This window comes from Scyliorhinus torazame, chromosome 14 (genome assembly GCF_047496885.1).
Source record: "Scyliorhinus torazame isolate Kashiwa2021f chromosome 14, sScyTor2.1, whole genome shotgun sequence".
Taxonomy (NCBI): Eukaryota; Metazoa; Chordata; class Chondrichthyes; order Carcharhiniformes; family Scyliorhinidae; genus Scyliorhinus; species Scyliorhinus torazame.
The window spans coordinates 119,078,709-119,097,835 of record NC_092720.1 but is presented as its reverse complement, the minus strand read 5'-3'; the positions used below and the strand labels follow the sequence as shown (position 1 = coordinate 119,097,835).

Below are 19,127 nucleotides of genomic sequence, written 5' to 3'. Positions count from 1 at the left end.
GAACTGCGCACAATACACTAGCTGTGACCTAACCAATGTTCCAGGGTAACCTTCCTGCTCTTAAACGCTTGGATCCCATGGGCTCTTACCTATGCCATCAGTGTCCCATGTGACACCGCATCAAAAGCTTTGCTGAAGACTTCTGGCAAGAGTTAACATTCCACAACTGGCAACATCAAGCTACTGCCTTTTTTAAAAAAAAGAAAACCTATCTATTGTTGGATAACTTGAGATATCCAACAATGTTTTATGCTTGGATCTTATTCAACCTTTTCACACTTACATTTCCAGGTTGTTCCATATGTAGCACATTGTACATAACACACAATTGACTGCCAAATCCAAAACACTGGCATCGAGAGAATTGAAGGCCGCGGTACAAGAGTCTTTTTTATGCGGATACTCACCTGCAGACATTGCCATAGTGGTCCCAGCTACCATTCCCATGGCAACACCATTTGCTCTGGGTGATGGAATTGGTTGTGGGTACATGGCAGCGGGCATTCCATTCGGCTGAACAACTGTGGTGTGATGAATTACATGAGGCGGTGCTGCATATAGTGGCTGTGTGTAGTAAGTGCCTTGCTGTTAAGAGGAGGAAAAAAAGTAAACAAATTAGCTCAACTGGTGGAATTTATGATATATTTAAAAACTTTAAATTGCATCCAAAACTACACAATTCTCCAAATATCTTGCCACTTTAAAAAAAAAGCTAAAAAAAAATCTAGACTTTGGAACACATGGGTGTTTTTGAAGGTAGGAATGTTTGTATTAAGAGGTACCTCAAATTTGTAAGTAAATTACACTTGCTCTCATTCGATTTGAACAGTTTGAGAAGGGAGAGAATTAACCAATTCTGGTAAACTTCAAAGGCTGGGAAGTACAAAATGAACTGTAGCTGGCTATTTTATTTTATTTCAATAATGCTGCTCGTGTTTATCTAATTTCTCAGCAAACATTTTAAATTTTACAAATTCTGTGAGATGCTTTTGAGTCTTAATCTGCAGGTATGTGGACCACATCTTAATATTGCTTCAATTCTTCTTCAGCAACAGGAAGGAAATGAGAACATTTCCCAATATGTTCCTTCTTATCAGAACAATTTGCAATGGTAAATACATTAGGTGCAATTTTAAATCCTGCTTTATTAATCATACATTCTAAATTTGACCTGTCCTTGCTAAATTGGATTTCAGGATTTAAATGGCTTAATTCGCCTAATGGTTTCAAGATTCAGCATTCTTCAATACTTTCAGATCTCGGGATTGTTACAATCCTCTAGATCAGGAGGGTAATTGCACTTGGTTCCAAGTAAAGTCATTTACTATGAGTTATTTAACTTGATTTCTTGCCATTTTATGTTCACTATCCATTTAGGTCCATGAACAGCAGCATGAATTCCTGATCACGGCAGGTGTCGCGGGCAGAATGTATTTGCTCTATTACCCCAATTTAGCATGTCTTGCACAGAAAGAGGCGTGCCTTTGCTTACCCTTGGAGTATCTATTCCAATTCCAGCAGCAAGCTTCCTTGAGTTTAAAATAAAATGTTATTTATTCCCTCAAATTAACACACGGGGGGGACAAGGCATCCATGGCTGACGAGGGAAGTTAAGGACAGCATAAAAGCTAAAGAAAAAGCATACAAAGTGGCAAGGATTAGTGGGAAGCCAGAGGATTGGGAAGCCTTTAAAAGCGAGCAGAGGACAACTAAGAAAGCAATAAGGGGGGAGAAGATGAAGTATGAGTGCAAGCTACCTAGTAATATAAAGGAAGATAGGAAGAGTTTTTTTTTCAATATATAAAAGATGAGGCAAAAACAGACATTGGACCACTGGAAAATGTGGCTGGAGAAGTAATAATAGGAAACAAAGAAATGGCAGACGAACTGAATAGTTACTTTGCATCAGTCTTCACGGTGGAACACACCAGTGGGATGTCAGAGCTCCAGGAGACAGAGGCGAGTGCAGTGATCGTTACTAAGGAGCAGGCTCTGTATAAACTGAAAGGTCTGAAGGTGGATAAATCACCTGGACTGGATGAACTACACCCCAGGGTTCTAAAAGAGATCACTCAGGAGATTGTAGAGGTGGTGGTCTTTCAGGAATCACTGGAGGCAGGAAGGGTCCCATAGGACTGGAAAGTGGCTAATGTAACAAGAAGGGAGGGAGGCAGGAGATGGGAAATTATACGCCAGTTAGCTGACTTCGGTCATTGGTAAGATTTTCGAGTCCGTTATTAAAGATGAGATCGCGGAGTACTTGGAAGTGCATGACTGAGTCAGCATGGCTTCATCAAGGGGAGGTCATGTCTGACAAATGTGTTGGGAGTTCTTTCAGGAAGTAACAAGGAAGTTAGACAAAGGAGAACCAGTGGACGTGATTTATTTAGATTTCCAGAACGCCTTTGACAAGGTAGTCAAGAGCCCATGGTGTTAAGAGTATGATCCTGGCATGGATAGAGGGTTGGCTGACTGGCAGAAGGCAGAGAGTGGGGATAAAGGGGTCTTTTTCAAGATGGCAGCCAGGGACTAGTGGTGTACCTCAGGGGTTGGTGCTGGAACCACAACTTTTCACAATATACATTAATGATCTGGAGGAAGGAACTGAAGGCACTGTTGCAAAGTTTGCAGATGATACAAAGATCTGTGGAAGGGCGGGTAGCATTGAGGAAGCAGGCGGGCTGCAGAAGGACTTGGACAGGCTAGTAGAGTGGGCAAAGAAGTGGCAGATGGAATACAATGTGGAAACGTGTGAGGTTATGCACTTTGGCAGGAGAAATGGAGGCATAGACTATTTTCTAAATGGAAAGATGCTGAGGAAATCAGAAGCAGAAAGAGACTTGGGAGTCCTTGTTCACGATTTTCTCAATGTTCAGTCGACGGTTAGGAAGGCAAATGCAATGTTAGCATTCATAGAATTTTCATAGAATTTACAGTGCAGAAGGAGGCCATTCGGCCCATCGAGTCTGCACCAGCTCTTAGAAAGAGCACAATACCAAAGCCCACACCACCCTATCCCCATAACCCAGTAACCCCACTCAACCAACACCAAGGGCAATTTTGGACACTAAGGGCAATTTAGCATGGCCAATCCACCTAACTTGCACATCTTTGGACTGTGGGAGGAAACCGGAGCACCCGGAGGAAACCCACGCACACACGGGGAGAACATGCAGACTCCGCACAGACAGTGACCCAGCCGGGAATCGAACCTGGGACCCTGGAGCTGTGAAGCAATTATGCTAACCACCATGCTACCGTGCTGCTCAAATTCATGTCAAGAGGGCTAGAATACAAGACCAGGGATGTACTTCTGAGGCTATATAAGGCTCTGGTCAGACCCCATTTGGAGTATTGAAAACAGTTTGGCGCCCCGTATCGAAGTGTGTGGGCTTGGAAAGGGTCTAGTGGAGGTTCACAAGAATGATCCCTGGAATGAAGAGCTGGTCGTATGAGGAACAGTTGAGGACTCTGGGTGTGTGCTCGTTGGAGGTTAGAAGGATGAGGGAGGGATCTTATTGAAACTTACGGGACACTGTGTGGCCTGGATAGAGTGGATGTGGAGAGGATGCTTCCACTTGTAGGAAAAACTAGAAGCAGAGGACACAATCTCAGACTAAAGGGACGATCCTTTAAAACAGAGATGAGGAGGAATTTCTTCAGCCAGGGGGTGGTGAATCTGTAGAACCTTTTGCCGCAGAAGGCTGTGGAGGCCAAATCTCTGAGTTTCTTTAAGACAGAGATAGATAGGTTTTTGATCAATAAGGGGATCAGGGGTTATGGGGAAAAGGCAGGAGATTGTGGATGAGAAAAGTATCAGCCATGATTGAATGGCGGAGCAGACTCGATGGGCCGAATGGCCTAATTCTGCTCCTATGTCTCTTATGGTCTAACACATCAAACACTCGGTCTCACGCTTGCACACACATACACAAAGAATAGATACAGATAAATAGTGCACTTTTACAGACTACAGTTAATTCAGTCTCTTATTTAAAACTCCTGATCTCCCACGTTGCAGGCTATGTATTTTGAATGGATCAAATAATTTAAAGTTGAAGTGAGGGTCTTATAAAGCAGATTGTGAAGTTTCTTGTCAAATACTATGAGGTCGGTTCTCAGGAGTCCGGTAATGATAGCTTCATTGAGAATTTGGAGGCAGTTTCGCTAACACTTCGGATTGGGGGCAGGGTCAAGGGAAATGCCGATTCGGGGGAACCACAGATTTGAGCCAGGGAGGTGGGATGGAAATTTTCGGAAATGGGAGAAGGGGATTAAGACACTAAAAGATTTGTTTCTTAGGGGTCAGGTTGCAGGATTGAAGGAGCTGGAAGTGAAGTATGGGCTGGAGCAGGGGGAAATGTTTAGATACATGCAGGTTCGAGATTTTGCCAGAAAGGAGATACAGAGCTTCCCGGTGGAGCCAGCCTCCACATTGCTGGAGCAGGTGCTGACGACAGGGGGAATGGAGAAGGGGGTAGTGTCAGGGGTTTACGGAACTATTTTGGAAGAGGAGAAGGCACCACTGGAAGGGATCAAAGCAAAGTGGGAGGAACAGTTGGGGGAGGATATGGAGGGGTTCTGGTGTGAGGTGCTCCGGAGAGTGAATGCCTCCACCTCATGCGAGGGGTTGGGGCTGATACAGCTGAAGGTGGTATACAGAGCACACCTCACGAGGGCGAGGATATGCCAATTCTTTGAAGGAGTAGAAATGTGTGTGAACGTTGCGGGGGGGCCCCCGCTAATCACGTTCATATGTTTTGGTCCTGTCGAAAGCTAGAGGATTACTGGAAGGAGGATTTTAGGGTAATTTCTAAAGTGGTGCACGTGAAACTGGACCCGGGCCCCCGGGAGGCCATATTCGGGGTGTCGGACCAGCCAGGGTTGGAAACGGGTGCGGAGGCAGATGTTGTAGCCTTCGCCTCGTTGATCGCCCAAAGGCAGATCCTGATAGGTTGGAGAGCAACCTCTTCCCCCACCTGTGCCCTGGCATGGCGGGGGGGGACCTGTTGGAACTCTTGAGAAGGTTAAGTTTGAACTGAGGGGAAGGGTGGAGGGGTTCTAAAATTCATGGGCATTATTCATCATGCACTTTCAAGAACTGCATAACATCGAACATTAGTTTGGGGGGGGGGGGGGGATGGTGACTATGGGTGATTCCTGATTCCTTTTTGTCATTTGTTTATATGAACATGCAGGCTAATGTTTGGGTTTGGTGGGAGGATGGGATCGTTGTTATTGATATGGGGATTGACATATTTGTTCCTGATTCTTGTTTGTTGTTGGTGGGTGTAAATTTGGGAGAAAATGTGAAAAAGAATAAAAAATATTTACAAATAGTCGGTTCTCAGGTGAACCTAAGGGGATCAGGTGAAGTAATTTGACGGCATGATGATTTGCAGCAAGTCTGAGTCTGATTCTCAAACTGGCTGATGATTGCTCTTAAAAGGCAAAGATTGCAAAGACTTTTTCTGCAGCTGTCATCGTGTTGCTGTTCTTCTGCAGTCTGCCCAGCTCTCTTCTAGGTCTTGGGATAAGGGATCTAAGTATCAGGATCTAGTTATGGGAACAATTAATAGCCATTGCCTACCCAGAATGGCTTAAAGTCCATTGATATACAATAGAAACCAAAAGAGAAAATGCTGGAAATTCTCAGCAGGTCGGGCAACATCTGTAGGGAGAGAAAAGAACTAACGTTTCGAGTCCAGATGACCCTTTGTCAAAGCTGATATACAATAGTTGGATGGTGGTCTTTCACACTTAACTGATGCTCTCGCCAGCTTTCTTTTTCTGAACAACAAACCTGGAGACAAGAGTCAAAAACATGAAATGCTGGAATATCTCAACAGGTTTGACAGCAGCTGTAGAGGCAGAATAGAGCTAACATTTCAAATCAGAATGACTCTTGTCAGAGCTCTGACCAAAATTTGCCCTGACTCAGAGCGTTTGCTCTGTTCGCTCTCCACAGATGCAGTCAGACTTGAGATTTTCCAGCATTTGCAGTTTTTTTTTGTTTCAGGTTCCAGCATCCGCAGTAATATGCTTTTATCTGGAGACAGCGTCAATAGACTCCTAGATTCTATGTTTTGAGCAAGATTCGAACAATGTCAAGTTACCCACATAATGGGCGGCACAGTAGGACAGCGGTTAGCATTGTTGCTTCACAGCGCCAGGGTCCCAGGTTCGATTCCCGGCTTGGGTCAGTGTCTATACGGAGTCTGCATGTTCTCCCTGTGCCTGCGTGGGTTTCCTCTGGGTGCTCCGGTTTCCTCCCACAAGTCCCGGAAAACGCTTGTTCGGTAATTTGGTCATTCTGAGTTCTCCCTCTGAATACCCAAACAGACATGTGGTGAATAGGGGCTTTTCACAGTAACTTCACTGCAGTGTTAATGTAAGCCTACTTGTGACAATAAAGATTTTTATTATTTGTCTTGGTATGTCCATTCAATCCATGGTTATTCAACTTGAACTTTCCAGAAGTTTGATAGTGTGTGTTGAATAAACAACGGTCACCTGATTCATTGGCAGTCATTTTAACAGTTCTTTAGTGCCATTTTAAAGAAATAAAAGACAGTTCCAAAAATCTTCCTATGAGCCCAGTCCATGTGTAAGTTATAAATATGCTATGCCTTTGTCTGTACCACTGAGAGGTAGCTAATTGTGGAAGCACACCCAGAATATTTTTGCCCACTCTTAAAGCATCAGTTCAGCATCAGAGAATTTAAGAACCAGGACAGAAACACTACTAATTCCCAAGTACAATGACTACACAGCCAACAATGTCAATTTTGATCTTGTACAGCAATGTTGTTGAGCTGCAGACAATGCCTGGTATTTTTCCCACCCAAGCTTATGCAAAAATAATATTTACTGAGTGTTCAATGCTGGTGGATTGAGGCTACTCCAAAATTCAGATAACTCAGTACAACCCAAAATAGAAATGCCCAAAGACTCAGCTTAAATTATTTGTTGGAACACATGTCAGCTACTTTTCCATTTTTACAACATATTAGGATATTTCTGAATCCTGTTTCCAGAGGTTAAGAATCTTAATAAATAGAAAGTCTGAAACTGCTCACATCTATACATCCCAGCCACCTCGTATTAAGCTGCATGTGGTTATTTACAAACTAAATACATTCTACCAGTAAAATCATGTGGTCCATTCTTGGGTCTATCTTGAAGCATTTTAAAATAATATACTGGTTAATCAGCTACCTTCCTGATTGGCGAATGTTTGATGGGAACTCAAGACCTAGTGTGTAATGCAATAACACCATTACAGGCAACCATTCTGTCAGTCTTCAGTAATAAACTTGGCTGAAGAATGGTTATTTATTCCTCTCAAAATGAAAATGTAATGAAAATCGCTTATTGTCACAAGTAGGCTTCAAATGAAGTTACTGTGAAAAGCCCGTAGTCGCCACAGTCCGGCGCCTGTTCGGGGAGGCTGGTATGGGAATTGAACCGTGCTGCTGGCCTGCCTTGGTCTGCTTTAAAAGCCAGCTCTTTAGCCCTGTGCTAAACCAGCCCCATATTGATATTTAAGAAGCACCCAAGGCAAACTTCAGTAATGCACTGGCACTAATTGTACAAATGAAGTGTTCAGGATTTTTAAAACGCTTCTAGATTGCATAAGCCATGGGACTAAAAAAAAAAAAAACAAGAATAGCAACCAAGGCTGCCGCAATAACCCATTGGAAATCTGTACAGTTGAAAACAGTTATATATTTAAGCCAGTATGCATTTCATAACAAACTACAGGTCAAAAATATTTGTATGACAGTGATAGATGGCCTTCACAAGCCAATTTGTATTTGGAGTGTGACTGCAAAATAACTGTTCCATTCTTTAGCAGAGATCTTAGTTATGTTTTATTGAATAGCAAAGCCTAATTAGTTTACTTTGAAAGTTTCGCCATTTCTAATAGATTTGTTAAGCAAATGCCTTACTGCTGACCTGTGCATAAGGGTTCTGTTGTGGATAGGCACTTCGAACCGGGTATACAGCTGTCTGGTATGGGTTAGGAGAGGAGGAGTAAGATGGCACCGCTCCACTGGTTGGAGAACATGAGACTTTATACGGTGTGCCTGGTGTATAACCTGAAACAAAACGTAATCCAATAATGTTAAAATAATTACCAACCAGAGGTTCACAAGTCACTCTTAAGAAGCAAAGCATGTGGTGAAGATAGAAACATATACAACACAAAAATGCCAGATGGTCCATTGTAACTCTGCAGCCAACTAGAGCTATCAAGCCTAATTAAACTTTCCAGCCCTTGGTCCATAGCTCTGTAGGTTACAGCAATTGATGTGCACCTTTACATTTTTTAATACAATGAGAGAATCTGGCTCTACTTCCCATTCAGCCAGTGTGCTCCAAATACCCACCACCTCTGTGAAAAAGGAATCTCAATTCCGCTCAATCTTTCTGCCAATTACTTTAAGTTTAGTATTGACCTCGCCTCAGAAGGAAATAGGTCCTTCCTATTCACTTTAGGCTCATCTAATTTTGTTAAATCTCACCTCAACCTCCTCTGTTCCAAAGAAAACCTGTCCAGCTTATCCAATTTTACCCCACTGCCAAATTTCTCCATTTCTGGCAACATCCTTATAAATCTCCTCTGTACACTCTCCAGTGCAATCAATCACATCCTTTCTGTAATGTCAAGACCAGAATGGTAAGTGGTACTCTAGTTGTGATCTAGTGTTTTATGTAGTTCTAGCACGAGTCTACTCTTGTACACAAAGCCTCAGCTAATAAAGGCAAGTGTGCCATCTTAATCACCTTATCTACTTGCTTTGTTACCCTGTGGACAGGCACTCACTCCACTTCTCCACACTTCTCAGTACGTTATAATTTATTGGGGTTGCCCGAACTCTCAATTCTCCAGAATGACTTCCATTTGCCAATTTTCTGTCAATCTGACCCATCCATTGACATCTTCCCACATTCTACAACATTCTTTCTCACTATCAACCACACAACCAATTTTCATATCTGCTGAAATTTTCTGAATCATGCTGCCTACATTTAAGTCTAAAACACTGCTAGAAACCATAAAAAGCAAGGGACCCAGTACTGATCCCTGCAGAACCCTACAAGAAAAAACGTTCTAGTCACAACACCAACCAACCACAATTGATTGTTTTCTTTAACTGAGCTCATTTTGGATCCAACCATCCGTTGGTCAAGGGATCTTACAAGGTTCTTACTTTTCTGATCAAGCTGCCATTTGAGACTCTGGGGAATACGGTGGTACACTGGTTGGCACTGCTGCTTCACAGCCCCAAAGACCTGGGTTCGATTCCTGCCTTGGGTCACTGTCTGTGCAGACTCTGCACGTTCTCCTTGTGTCTGTGTGGGTTTCCGTCAGATGCTCCGGTTTCCTCCCACATGTCCTGAAAGACGTGCTTGTTAGGTGAATTGGACATTCTGAATTCTCCCTCAGTGTACCTGAGCAGGCGCCGGAGTGTGGCGACCAGGGTTTTTTCAAAGTAACTTCATTGCAGTTTTAATGCAAGTCTACTTGTGACACTAATAAAGATTATTAAAATTCTTGCTAAAATCCAGGCACCCAGACAAACACACTCCTCTCATCGACCTTCCTTGCCAGCCATCTAAAAGAAATTCAACCAAGTTAGACAAACACATGGCCATCTTAATTAATCCTAGTCTTTCTAAATGTTTTATAGGTGTCCCTCAATTTATTTTCCCAATAATTCTCCCATCACTGAGGTTAGGCTGACCGGCCTGTAATTACTTGATCAATCCCTTCCTCTCTTTTTAAACAATGTCACAAGGTTAACAGTCCTCCAGCATCATGCATGTAGCCTGAAAGAATTGGGAAATTATACTTAAGAGGCTCTGCATCTCTTAGAATTTTGGGATATAATTCAACCAGGCCAGTGATATATTCACTTCCAAAGATACTGAAGACCTAAATATTTATTTTTTCACTATGTTCAATTATCTGATATTTCACACTACTCTTCAACCACAACGTCTGCATCATTCCCTCTTCTGTGAAGATACTGTGATTCTAATTTACCTCTTCCGAAGCAAACAACATAGTTGTAGGTCTGCAGACTGATACATGGCCATATGTAATTGACTTGCACTCAAATGTTGGCACCTCTCATTTCATCCATCCAAATGAATATTGGGATGAAGAAATATCTAATGTCTCTAGTGAATCTTACATTCTAACTCCATAAAACCAGTTGTTTTACTCTCAGTATTTAAGTTATGATAATATCGCCCTGATCTCAGGTATCTGCATTTCCTGAAAATTTCTTTATCAAGCTGACTGGGAGCGCTCTCAACCCAGTTTGTACACAGCAATAGTTGCAGTTACCCAATGATCCGATAAGTCATAAGGATGTAAGAAATTAAAAACTTTGAAGAGTGTGAATGTGGCTCACTGGTTGCTCTCTGCGCCTGAGTCAGTGGCTTGTGGATTCAATTTCAGCACATAATCAAGACTTACATTTTGGCAAAGTAGGAAGGAAGCGGCACAGCCATTTGAAGAGGAACAGAGGGTTCTACAAGTGGCTAACATTACTGGCCCAACCATAATTTTCAAAAATCAAATTTATTGGCCATGATCACATATTGCTATTTATGGGATATGATTATGTAAAACAGTTGATGCTTTAACCTGCAACAGTTAATGCACTTCAAATAATTTGGAATGTTTTGGCTGCAAGGTTTTAATCGCACTCATGGAGGTAGAAGTTTCCTGCATTTGGGGGTAAACCGCATGTCAAAGCAGAACAAATGGAGCTCTGATATCCCTCAACTAAATTGGTACAAACTAAATTCACCAAACAATGTGGCCTTTAATGATTTGGAGAAACATGACCATTTACTCATTACTTTTTACCTTTAAAGATTAAATCTACATCGTGGCAGAATACTTCAAATTACTCAGCTCCAATCCAGTCTGTACTAAGACATCAAGGAAATGATTGCCTATCTTGTAAATCAGTTAGTGCTGTAATGTTAAACAGGATTTTCTGCTGTGCGTGACCACTTATGTGCAATGTAATTATTAACAAGTCTGATACCTGTAGGGAAGGCTGGGTTTGTACCAGCATACATAGTAGGAGAAAAGGCAGGAGCAGCCGCTGCATAACCCATTGGAAAACCTGCTTTGTTTGAAAAGAGATCAAATTTAAAATTAGTCAAAAGAATTAGATTGATTACTAGAGGCAATAGCTATGCACAAGTACATTACACAGACATTGATTGCCCACAAAACTAAAATTTAAATACTGTTCAATATTAACCTAGACTATCCCAGTTACTATAACCCAACAGTTTAGTTTCAGAATCACTGTCTCCTGACAGAAGGAACAATCAGAAATTAATATCAGTTCCTCTTTATAAACATTTTAATGATCATCAATTAATGTCCTGTTTTTCAAGCATATTTCTTTAAACTCCAAGTGCTAATGACAGAGTGGACAAGAGTGAAGTGGGGGGGGGGGGGGGGGGGGGGGGGGGGGGTAGTATGGAACATTGTTTACTGTTTTTTTTTAAAAGGTGTTTTGCGTGTGTCGGCCAGTGCGGTCGTTTAAGGAATGTCAATGTGTTAAACTGAAAATTACAAATGCTTCAATAAAATATTTTCTAAAAAAAAGAGTGAAGTGAGGTTGGAGAAATCATTGAACTAAAAGTAACTTGAATATGAGCTATAAACACGACAATGAAAAGATTAAAGTCACAACAATGAAACGTTACTCAGTAATAGCCTGTTTCAAATCCAGTCCCAGAAATGACAGCCACACAACATTATCTAGGGCACATGAATTTGGTGCTCCTGCAGTCAGGTATCGCTAATTTGCCCAATGTATTTCCTGAGATAAAGCCATGAGCACTCAGTACTTCATCTAATCTTCTACATTAGTCTCCCTCATTTCCCAACAATAATCAACTTTACTTCTTCTAAACCAGTCATATTTCAAACATTAATTCGCCAACTTACCTGGGTATCCAATTCCTTTTGGATTTGCGTATGGAACCCCTGAGGCAGCTGAACTGTATACTGGGTTCATGGTGTTTCTCAGGAGCTGCACAAGAAAAAAAATACATATTCAGCACTTTTCTGTTCCTGCTGTAAAATTCCACGCTTTAAAATAAGGCAACAACTTCTGGTCAAAACAAGGCCAATTTTGGAAAAAAAAATTCCCGTGCTCCTGATACGGATTCCTGTGAGTTCTTTCGCTACAATCAAAGCATCAAACAATTTGAAACAATTTTCCATGAGCAACAGTGGTAAAACAAAATGGTTGATAGTAAATTCCACTGTACTAGTTGGAACTGGCATAACGAAGAGGCTATTGTTCGAACCACTTATCATCTAGAGCAAACAATGACTTGTTCATTAGAATACACTGACCAACTGTTTTTTTAAAATAACTTTCAAGTAACAAATAAAATGATGATGGGTTAGTTTACAACTTAAGCAGAATGCCCGACTTACAAAGCAGTTTCGAATCATGTTTGGAAACTGAGATTCCTCAAACACGAAGGATCTGTGAGGTGTTCATATAGCTTTGTTCTTAAACAAGGATGCTACTTTTGCTGCTGTGTGCCAAAATGTTATTTGCTGCCATGCTTTCTTTTGGATTTCTGGCAACTTTCTGTGAGTGGGACAGATAGCTCTTCTGCTTCTGGGCCCGAAGACCACAGGTTCACAGATCCGCTCTGGGACTTTTCGGCCGTTGGTGCAGGCAAGCCAACTTGTATCAATGTCAGTTCATAGCCTGAATAAATGGGGAGGGTCAGCAGCAGCAAGGACATCAACTGTAAAAATCACCCATCAATTCCAAAACGTATGGTTTATGTGAAGGAGATCAACTAGCACTTTGGCGACTCCTAATAACATGGGAAAAAAGCTGAAAGAGAAAGGAAACCAGAAGAGCACAAACACCGGTGGACCTCTTGGACAGTAAGAGTTGAAAGCCGCTTGTTTCAATTCCTTATGATGCTGCATTGCAAAGAACCAATGTGACAACAATTAAGTCAGCAACTTAACCAAAATATTTTAATTCAATAAACTAAGGGGGGGTTAAAGTTATACACAAAACTTGTTAACAAAACTTGTTAACAAAAGACAGATTCCATAAAGCATATAATTCTGCCAATAGTTAACAAGCCACTTCTAACTTGCACCAATAGCTACCACATGTTTTTAGCCAAGTCAAGTAAAATTGAAGTCAAATTTCAATATTGCAGTGAGCAATAATTATAGATTGAGGTTCAACTCATTTAAAATTTCTACATCCTGGTGTATTACTGCATGAGCCAGTAAAATCAAAAATCTAGAAGTTCATCTAACTGTGCTATACTCAAGGAGACAGCGATCGGCTGAGGAATACAGAGAAAACAATGCCAGATTTAACAAACTCAGATTTGCAAGTTGCAATGGAAATGATGCTTGATCCTTTTAATCAGAAGGTGGATAATGGCAACAGGACTGTAACAACACTAGGCAAAAAACAAGTTTTTGATATTTCTGTTTTGACGTTTAGTCAAGTCTGGACTGATTGCATCCAATCAAAAACTACACTGTCAACAGTAGACTTGGAGGAAGAGGCATTAAAAATGAAACGGACTGCATGCCAAATATTCTTGAGATAACCTTTACCAGCAATTAAATTATTTTCCCATTATAAACAATTGAATTTTACAACACTTTCTTTACCAGGACAGCAAAATTCTGCTGTAGTACAATTGAAATCTCTATTCGGTGTACCTGTTAATTTTACATTTGGATTTATTTATTGCCACGTGTACCGAGGTACAGTGAAAAGTATTTTTCTGCGAGCAGCTCAACAGATCATAATGTACATAATACAAAAAAATACATAATAGGGCAACACAAGGTACACAATGTAACTACATAAACACCGGCATCGGGTGAAGCGTTAATCAGGTTAGTCCATAAGAGGGTGGTTGAAGAGTCTGGTAACAGTGGGGAAGAAGCGGTTTTCGAATCTGTTCGCGCATGTTCTCAGACTTTTGTATCTCCTGCCCGATGGAAGAAGTTGGAAGTGAGTAAGCCGGGTGGGAGGGGTCTTTGATTATGCTGCCCACTTTCCCCAGACAGCAGGAGGTGTAGATGGAGTCAATGGATGGGAGGCAGGTTTGTGTGGTGGACTGGGCTGTATTCACAACTCTCTGAACTTTCTTGCGGTCTTGAGCCGAGCAGTTGCCATACCAGGCTGTGATGCAGCCGGATAGGATGCATCTGTAAAAGTTGGTAAGAGTTAATGTGGACATGCCGAATTTCCTTTGTTTCCCAAGTATAGGCGCTGTTGTACTTACTTGGTGGCAGCGTCGACGTGGGTGGACCAGGACAGACTTTTGGAGATGTGTACCCCATGGAATTTGAAGCTGCTAACCATCTCCACCTTGGCCCCGTTGATTCTGGCAGGGATGTGTACAGTTCTTTGCTTCCTGAAATCAACGACCAGCTCTTTAGGTTCACTGGCATTGAGGGATAAATTGTTGTCACTGCACCACTCTACTAGGTTCTCTATCTCCCTCCTGTATTCTGACTTGTTATTCGAGATCCAGCCCACTATGGTCGTATTGTCAGCAAATTTGTAGATAAGAGTTGGAACCAAATTTTGCCTCGCAGTTGTATGTGTACAGCGAGTATAGTAGGAGGCTAAGTACACAGCCTTGCAGTGCCCCGGTATTGAGGACTATTGTGGAGGTGTTGTTTATTGTTACTGGTAGTGGTCTGTGGGTCAGAACGCTGAGGATCCAGTTGCAGAGTGAGGAGCCAAGTCCTAGGTTTTGGAGCTTTGATATGAGCTTGGCTGGGATTATGGTGTTAAAGGCGGAGCTGTAATCAATAAATAGGAGTCTGATGTAGGAGTCCTTGTTGACGAGATGCTCTGGGGATGAGTGTAGGGCCAGGGAGATGGCGTCTGTTGTAGATTGGTTGCGGCGGAATGCAGTGGATCAAGGCATTCTGGGAGTATGGAGATGATGCGCTTCATGACCAACCTCTCGAAGCACTTTGTTACGACTGAAGTCAGGGCCATCGGACGGTAGTCATTGAGGCACGTTGCCTGGTTGTTCTTTGGCACCGGTATGATGGTGGTCTTCTTGAAGCAGGTGGGGACCTCGGAGCGGAGTAGGGACAGGTTAAAGATGTCCACAAACACATCTGTCAGCTAGTCCGCACAGGTTCTGAGTGCACGTACAGGGATCCTATCCGGACCCATCGTCTTCTGACGGTTCACTTTCAGGAAGTTCATCGGGAAGGGGTGCGCTGCTGCTGGAGATACTGTTCAGCTTCGCTTTGTAGCCCGTTATATTGTTTAGGCCTTGCCCCAACCGCCGAGAATCTGTCACGCTAGTCTGTGACTCTAGCTTGGTCTGACATTTTCTCTTGGCATCTCGGATGGCTTTGCGGCGGTCGTACCTGGATTTCTTGTGTAGGTCAGGGTCGCCTGACTTGAACGCCTCAGACCTGTCCTTTAGTAGGGAGTCAATCTCACGATTGAGCCATGGTTTCTGGTTGGGAAACATACGTACTGCTTTCTTTGGCGTGTAGTCGTCCACACATTTGCTGATGAAGCCTGTGACAGTGGTGGCATACTCACTTAAGTTGGTCGCTGAGTTCTTAAATATGGACCAGTCCACTGTCACTAAGCACTCACGTAGAAGCTCTTCCATTTCCTCGGACCAGCACTGCATGACCCTCTTAGCTGGATTTCTCCCTTGAGTTTCTGCTTGTATGCCGGGAGAAGGAGCACCGTCCTATGGTCTGATTTTCCAAAGTGCTGTCGGGGGGGTGGAACGGTAGGCGCCGTTGATTTTTGAGTAGCATTTAAAACTATGGGTTAATACCAGCTAATCACTTGCAATTTGGAGCAAATATGATTTGGTTAGAATTAAAATAATAGAATAGAACCTTAGAATTCCTTCCGTGCAGCCGGCCATTCAGCCCATCAAGTCTGCACCGACCCTCTGAAAGAGAACCCTACCAAGGCCCACTCCCGCGCCCGATTGCCGTAACTTCCTCTTAACTTGCACATCTTTGGACACTAAGGGGCAATTCAGCATCACCAATCCACCTAACCTGCACATCTTTAGATTGCTTAATTGTTTATTTTCTCTCATTGTTTGAAAGAGTAATTAGTTGGGTGGGGAAAACAAGGGGAGGTAGGAGTGGTCACAAAATTCGCACCAACGGACACCAGTTTATATGTGTGATTTCTCCCAGGAACTGTGTGATCTCCAGCTGTCTAATATTTTCCTCACAAACCATTCATGTTAATACACCTTTGACAGAACGGTTCTGATTGTCATCTAACAATCGCACAGATGTGTTCCTTCCAGCATTACTGGATTATCAGGAATACTGGCCCCGACTGATTATTCCCCTTGCTAGCCCAGAGACTAATTAAGCTCTTGCGCTGTTATCATGACCAAGATCAACTGTTTTTGCAAACATTAGATAGCACCCAAGTCCTTCCTGGTAGATATGTTTTTGTATTGCACCACACATAACAATGATTGAAAATGCATCGCCGTTTGTGAACAGAGTTTACACAGAGCAAATGCCCAACAGTCAGAAGACAACTGTTTTGGTCAAAAGAAGGACAAAGGGCTTGAATTCCAGATGTTAAGTGAGAGACTATTCTTGACATCAAGGTAGCATTTGACAGAGTGATACAAAGGAGCCCGAGTAAATTTTAAATCAATGGAATTGGGGCTAAACGCTTCACTGGTCATAGCTAGTGAAAAGAAAGGTAGTTGCGATTGTTGGAGGACAGTCAAGTCATCGGAGCCTCGAGATATCAAAGGAGTCCATTAAGGTAATACCAAGATCCAGCCGCATTTAGCTGTTCATCATGACTTTCTTTTCATCATAAGTCAGAAGTGAGAGCGTTGAGTTCCATTGGCAACTCCAGACGCTGCAACAGATCATGCCTGCACGCAGCAAGATTGGAGATCCAAGCTTGGGCCACTAAGCGGCAAGTAACATTTACATATCACAAGTGCCATCCAATAACCATTCCCAATAGGGTGTCTAATCACTTCCTTTGACATTCAATAGTTTACCATCACTTGTCTCTTCCAAATTCACTGTGCATCTTATTTGTTCTCCAGAGAATAAGTCTACTCAAGAAATTCTACAGAAAACTTCATGAATTATCTGTGTCAATATTCCACAAAAATTAAAATCTAACCCATGATATACTTAACGATGTTTTTTTATATGTGACATTTATTCCCTTGCTGTACTGCTGTTGGGCAGCACGGTAGCAGCTGGGCAGCACAGTAGCACAAGTGGCTAGCACTGTGGCTTCACAGTGCCAGAGTCCCAGGTTAGATTCCCGGCTTGGGGGTCACTGTCTGTGCTGAGTCTGCACGTTCTCCCCATGTCTACGTGGGTTTCCTCCCACAGTCCAAAGACCTGCTGGTTAGGTGGATTAGCCATGCTAAATTGTCCTTAGTGACCAAAAAAAAAGGTTAGGAGTGGTTATTGGGTTAAAGGGGTTGGGTGGGTCGGTGCAGACTCGATGGGCTGAATGGCCTCCTTCTGCACTGTATGTTCTATGTACTGTGTGCCACTCAACCATTACTCAAAACTGTGCTCTTAGGCAATCAACTGTCTGATCAGAATGAATATTCAGAGAAGATTTACAAGTGCCATTTCCAATCATTTTGGAGAAATAAATCAGAAGCAATTTTGGAACAATCATTGCAGCACATGATCAAAAAAGACTTCATTGATTTAACTGAGTTTACAGGCAGGTCCTCGGGTTAATTGTAATTGAATATAGAAATTAAATATAGAAATTTAATGCAAGCTACAGTGAATTTGGCAATTTGGATTACATTTTAAATACCACGGTTTGTATATAGCGGTGCAAGGAATACCAAATTATGAAACCAATATAATAATAATCTTTATTATTGTCACAAGTAGGCTTACATTAACACTGCAATACAGTTACTGTGAAAAGCCCGTAGTCGCCACACTCCGCGCCTGTTCGGGTACACAGCGAGAATTCAGAATGTCCAATTCACCTAACAAGCACATCTTTTGGGACTAGTGGGAGGAAATTGGAGCACCCAAAGGAAACCCACGCAGACACGGGAGAATTTGTAGACTCCGCACAGACAGTGACCCAAACAGGAATCGAACCTGGGACACTGGCGCAGTGAAGCAACAGTGCTAACCACTGTGCTATTGTAGTCCAGTTTATCCAAGTAAATGCATTTTTAATGCAATCACAATGCATTTTTCTACACAGATAATTCTCCCCCATTATTTTTCTCCCCTCGGGTGGGGGTGGGGGGAATAAGCCAGAAGCTCTTTATCTAACAGCTTCTAGGCCTCTACCAAAATCCCTTCAAACATTGCCATGCCATGCATTGTCCATGTCTGGTCTGATGCCTCGACCCCCTACCACAAAGCCCAAGAGCTTAACTTACTAAGAAGAGACAACATAGTACTAATAGAGAAAGTCTACAAAAATGCAAAGTACTGTGCAGACACTGGATAATGGGAAAGACAGAAAAGCAAAGGATGGAAAACAAATGTAAGAGCTTCAAAAAGGGAATAAAAGGAATTTGCAAGGGTTGTCAAAAACAACAATTTTTATTAAGAACAGGTCAGCAGCAATGTGGGGCCCTTTGAAAACTGACAATGGTGATGTTATCAGTGAAAACAAGGAAGTGGTGGACATGCAGAGTTATCATTTTGCACAATATTAACAGTCAAGAAGATGGTCAGAAAGGCCAAAGAAACTATTATTGAATCAAAGATCACCAAATTCAACATAACCAAAATAACAATCACAAGGACCAAATTACAAAGAGAGATTAGACAAATTAGAAGTGAATTTCCTGGAATTTAAAAGATTATGGGGTGATTTGATCAAAATGTTCAGAATATTAAGGGCAGCAAAGAGAAACCACTGTCATTGGTTGGGGAGCCTAAGATTATGAGGCATAATTTAAAAGTTAGAGCCAGGACTTTTAGCAATGAAATTCAGAAACATTTTTATGTATTAGTGACAGAAGTTGAGAGCTCTCTTTTGTAAACTACAACTGATGCTAGATCAATTACAAATTATAAATCTGGA

The 19,127-nt window shown here is 42.2% G+C and overlaps 1 protein-coding gene across 5 annotated transcripts in view; it reads right to left on the bottom strand.

The window, feature by feature from the left end:
- Nucleotides 1–19,127, bottom strand: part of fam168b (family with sequence similarity 168 member B) — a 93,687-nt gene that overhangs the window by 62,135 nt on the left and 12,425 nt on the right. For 3 of the 5 annotated variants that reach the window (XM_072474694.1, XM_072474693.1, XM_072474692.1), the window contains exons 2-5: nucleotides 11,993–12,077; nucleotides 11,073–11,156; nucleotides 7,960–8,102; nucleotides 408–585 (exon numbers count right to left, since the gene is read on the bottom strand). In XM_072474694.1, the coding sequence (XP_072330795.1) occupies nucleotides 408–585; nucleotides 7,960–8,102; nucleotides 11,073–11,156; nucleotides 11,993–12,062 (475 nt within the window). In that variant the 5' untranslated portion in view covers nucleotides 12,063–12,077. The remainder of the gene's footprint in view (nucleotides 1–407; nucleotides 586–7,959; nucleotides 8,103–11,072; nucleotides 11,157–11,992; nucleotides 12,078–19,127) is intronic. The other 2 variants (XM_072474695.1, XM_072474696.1) reach the window with 2 other exon arrangements.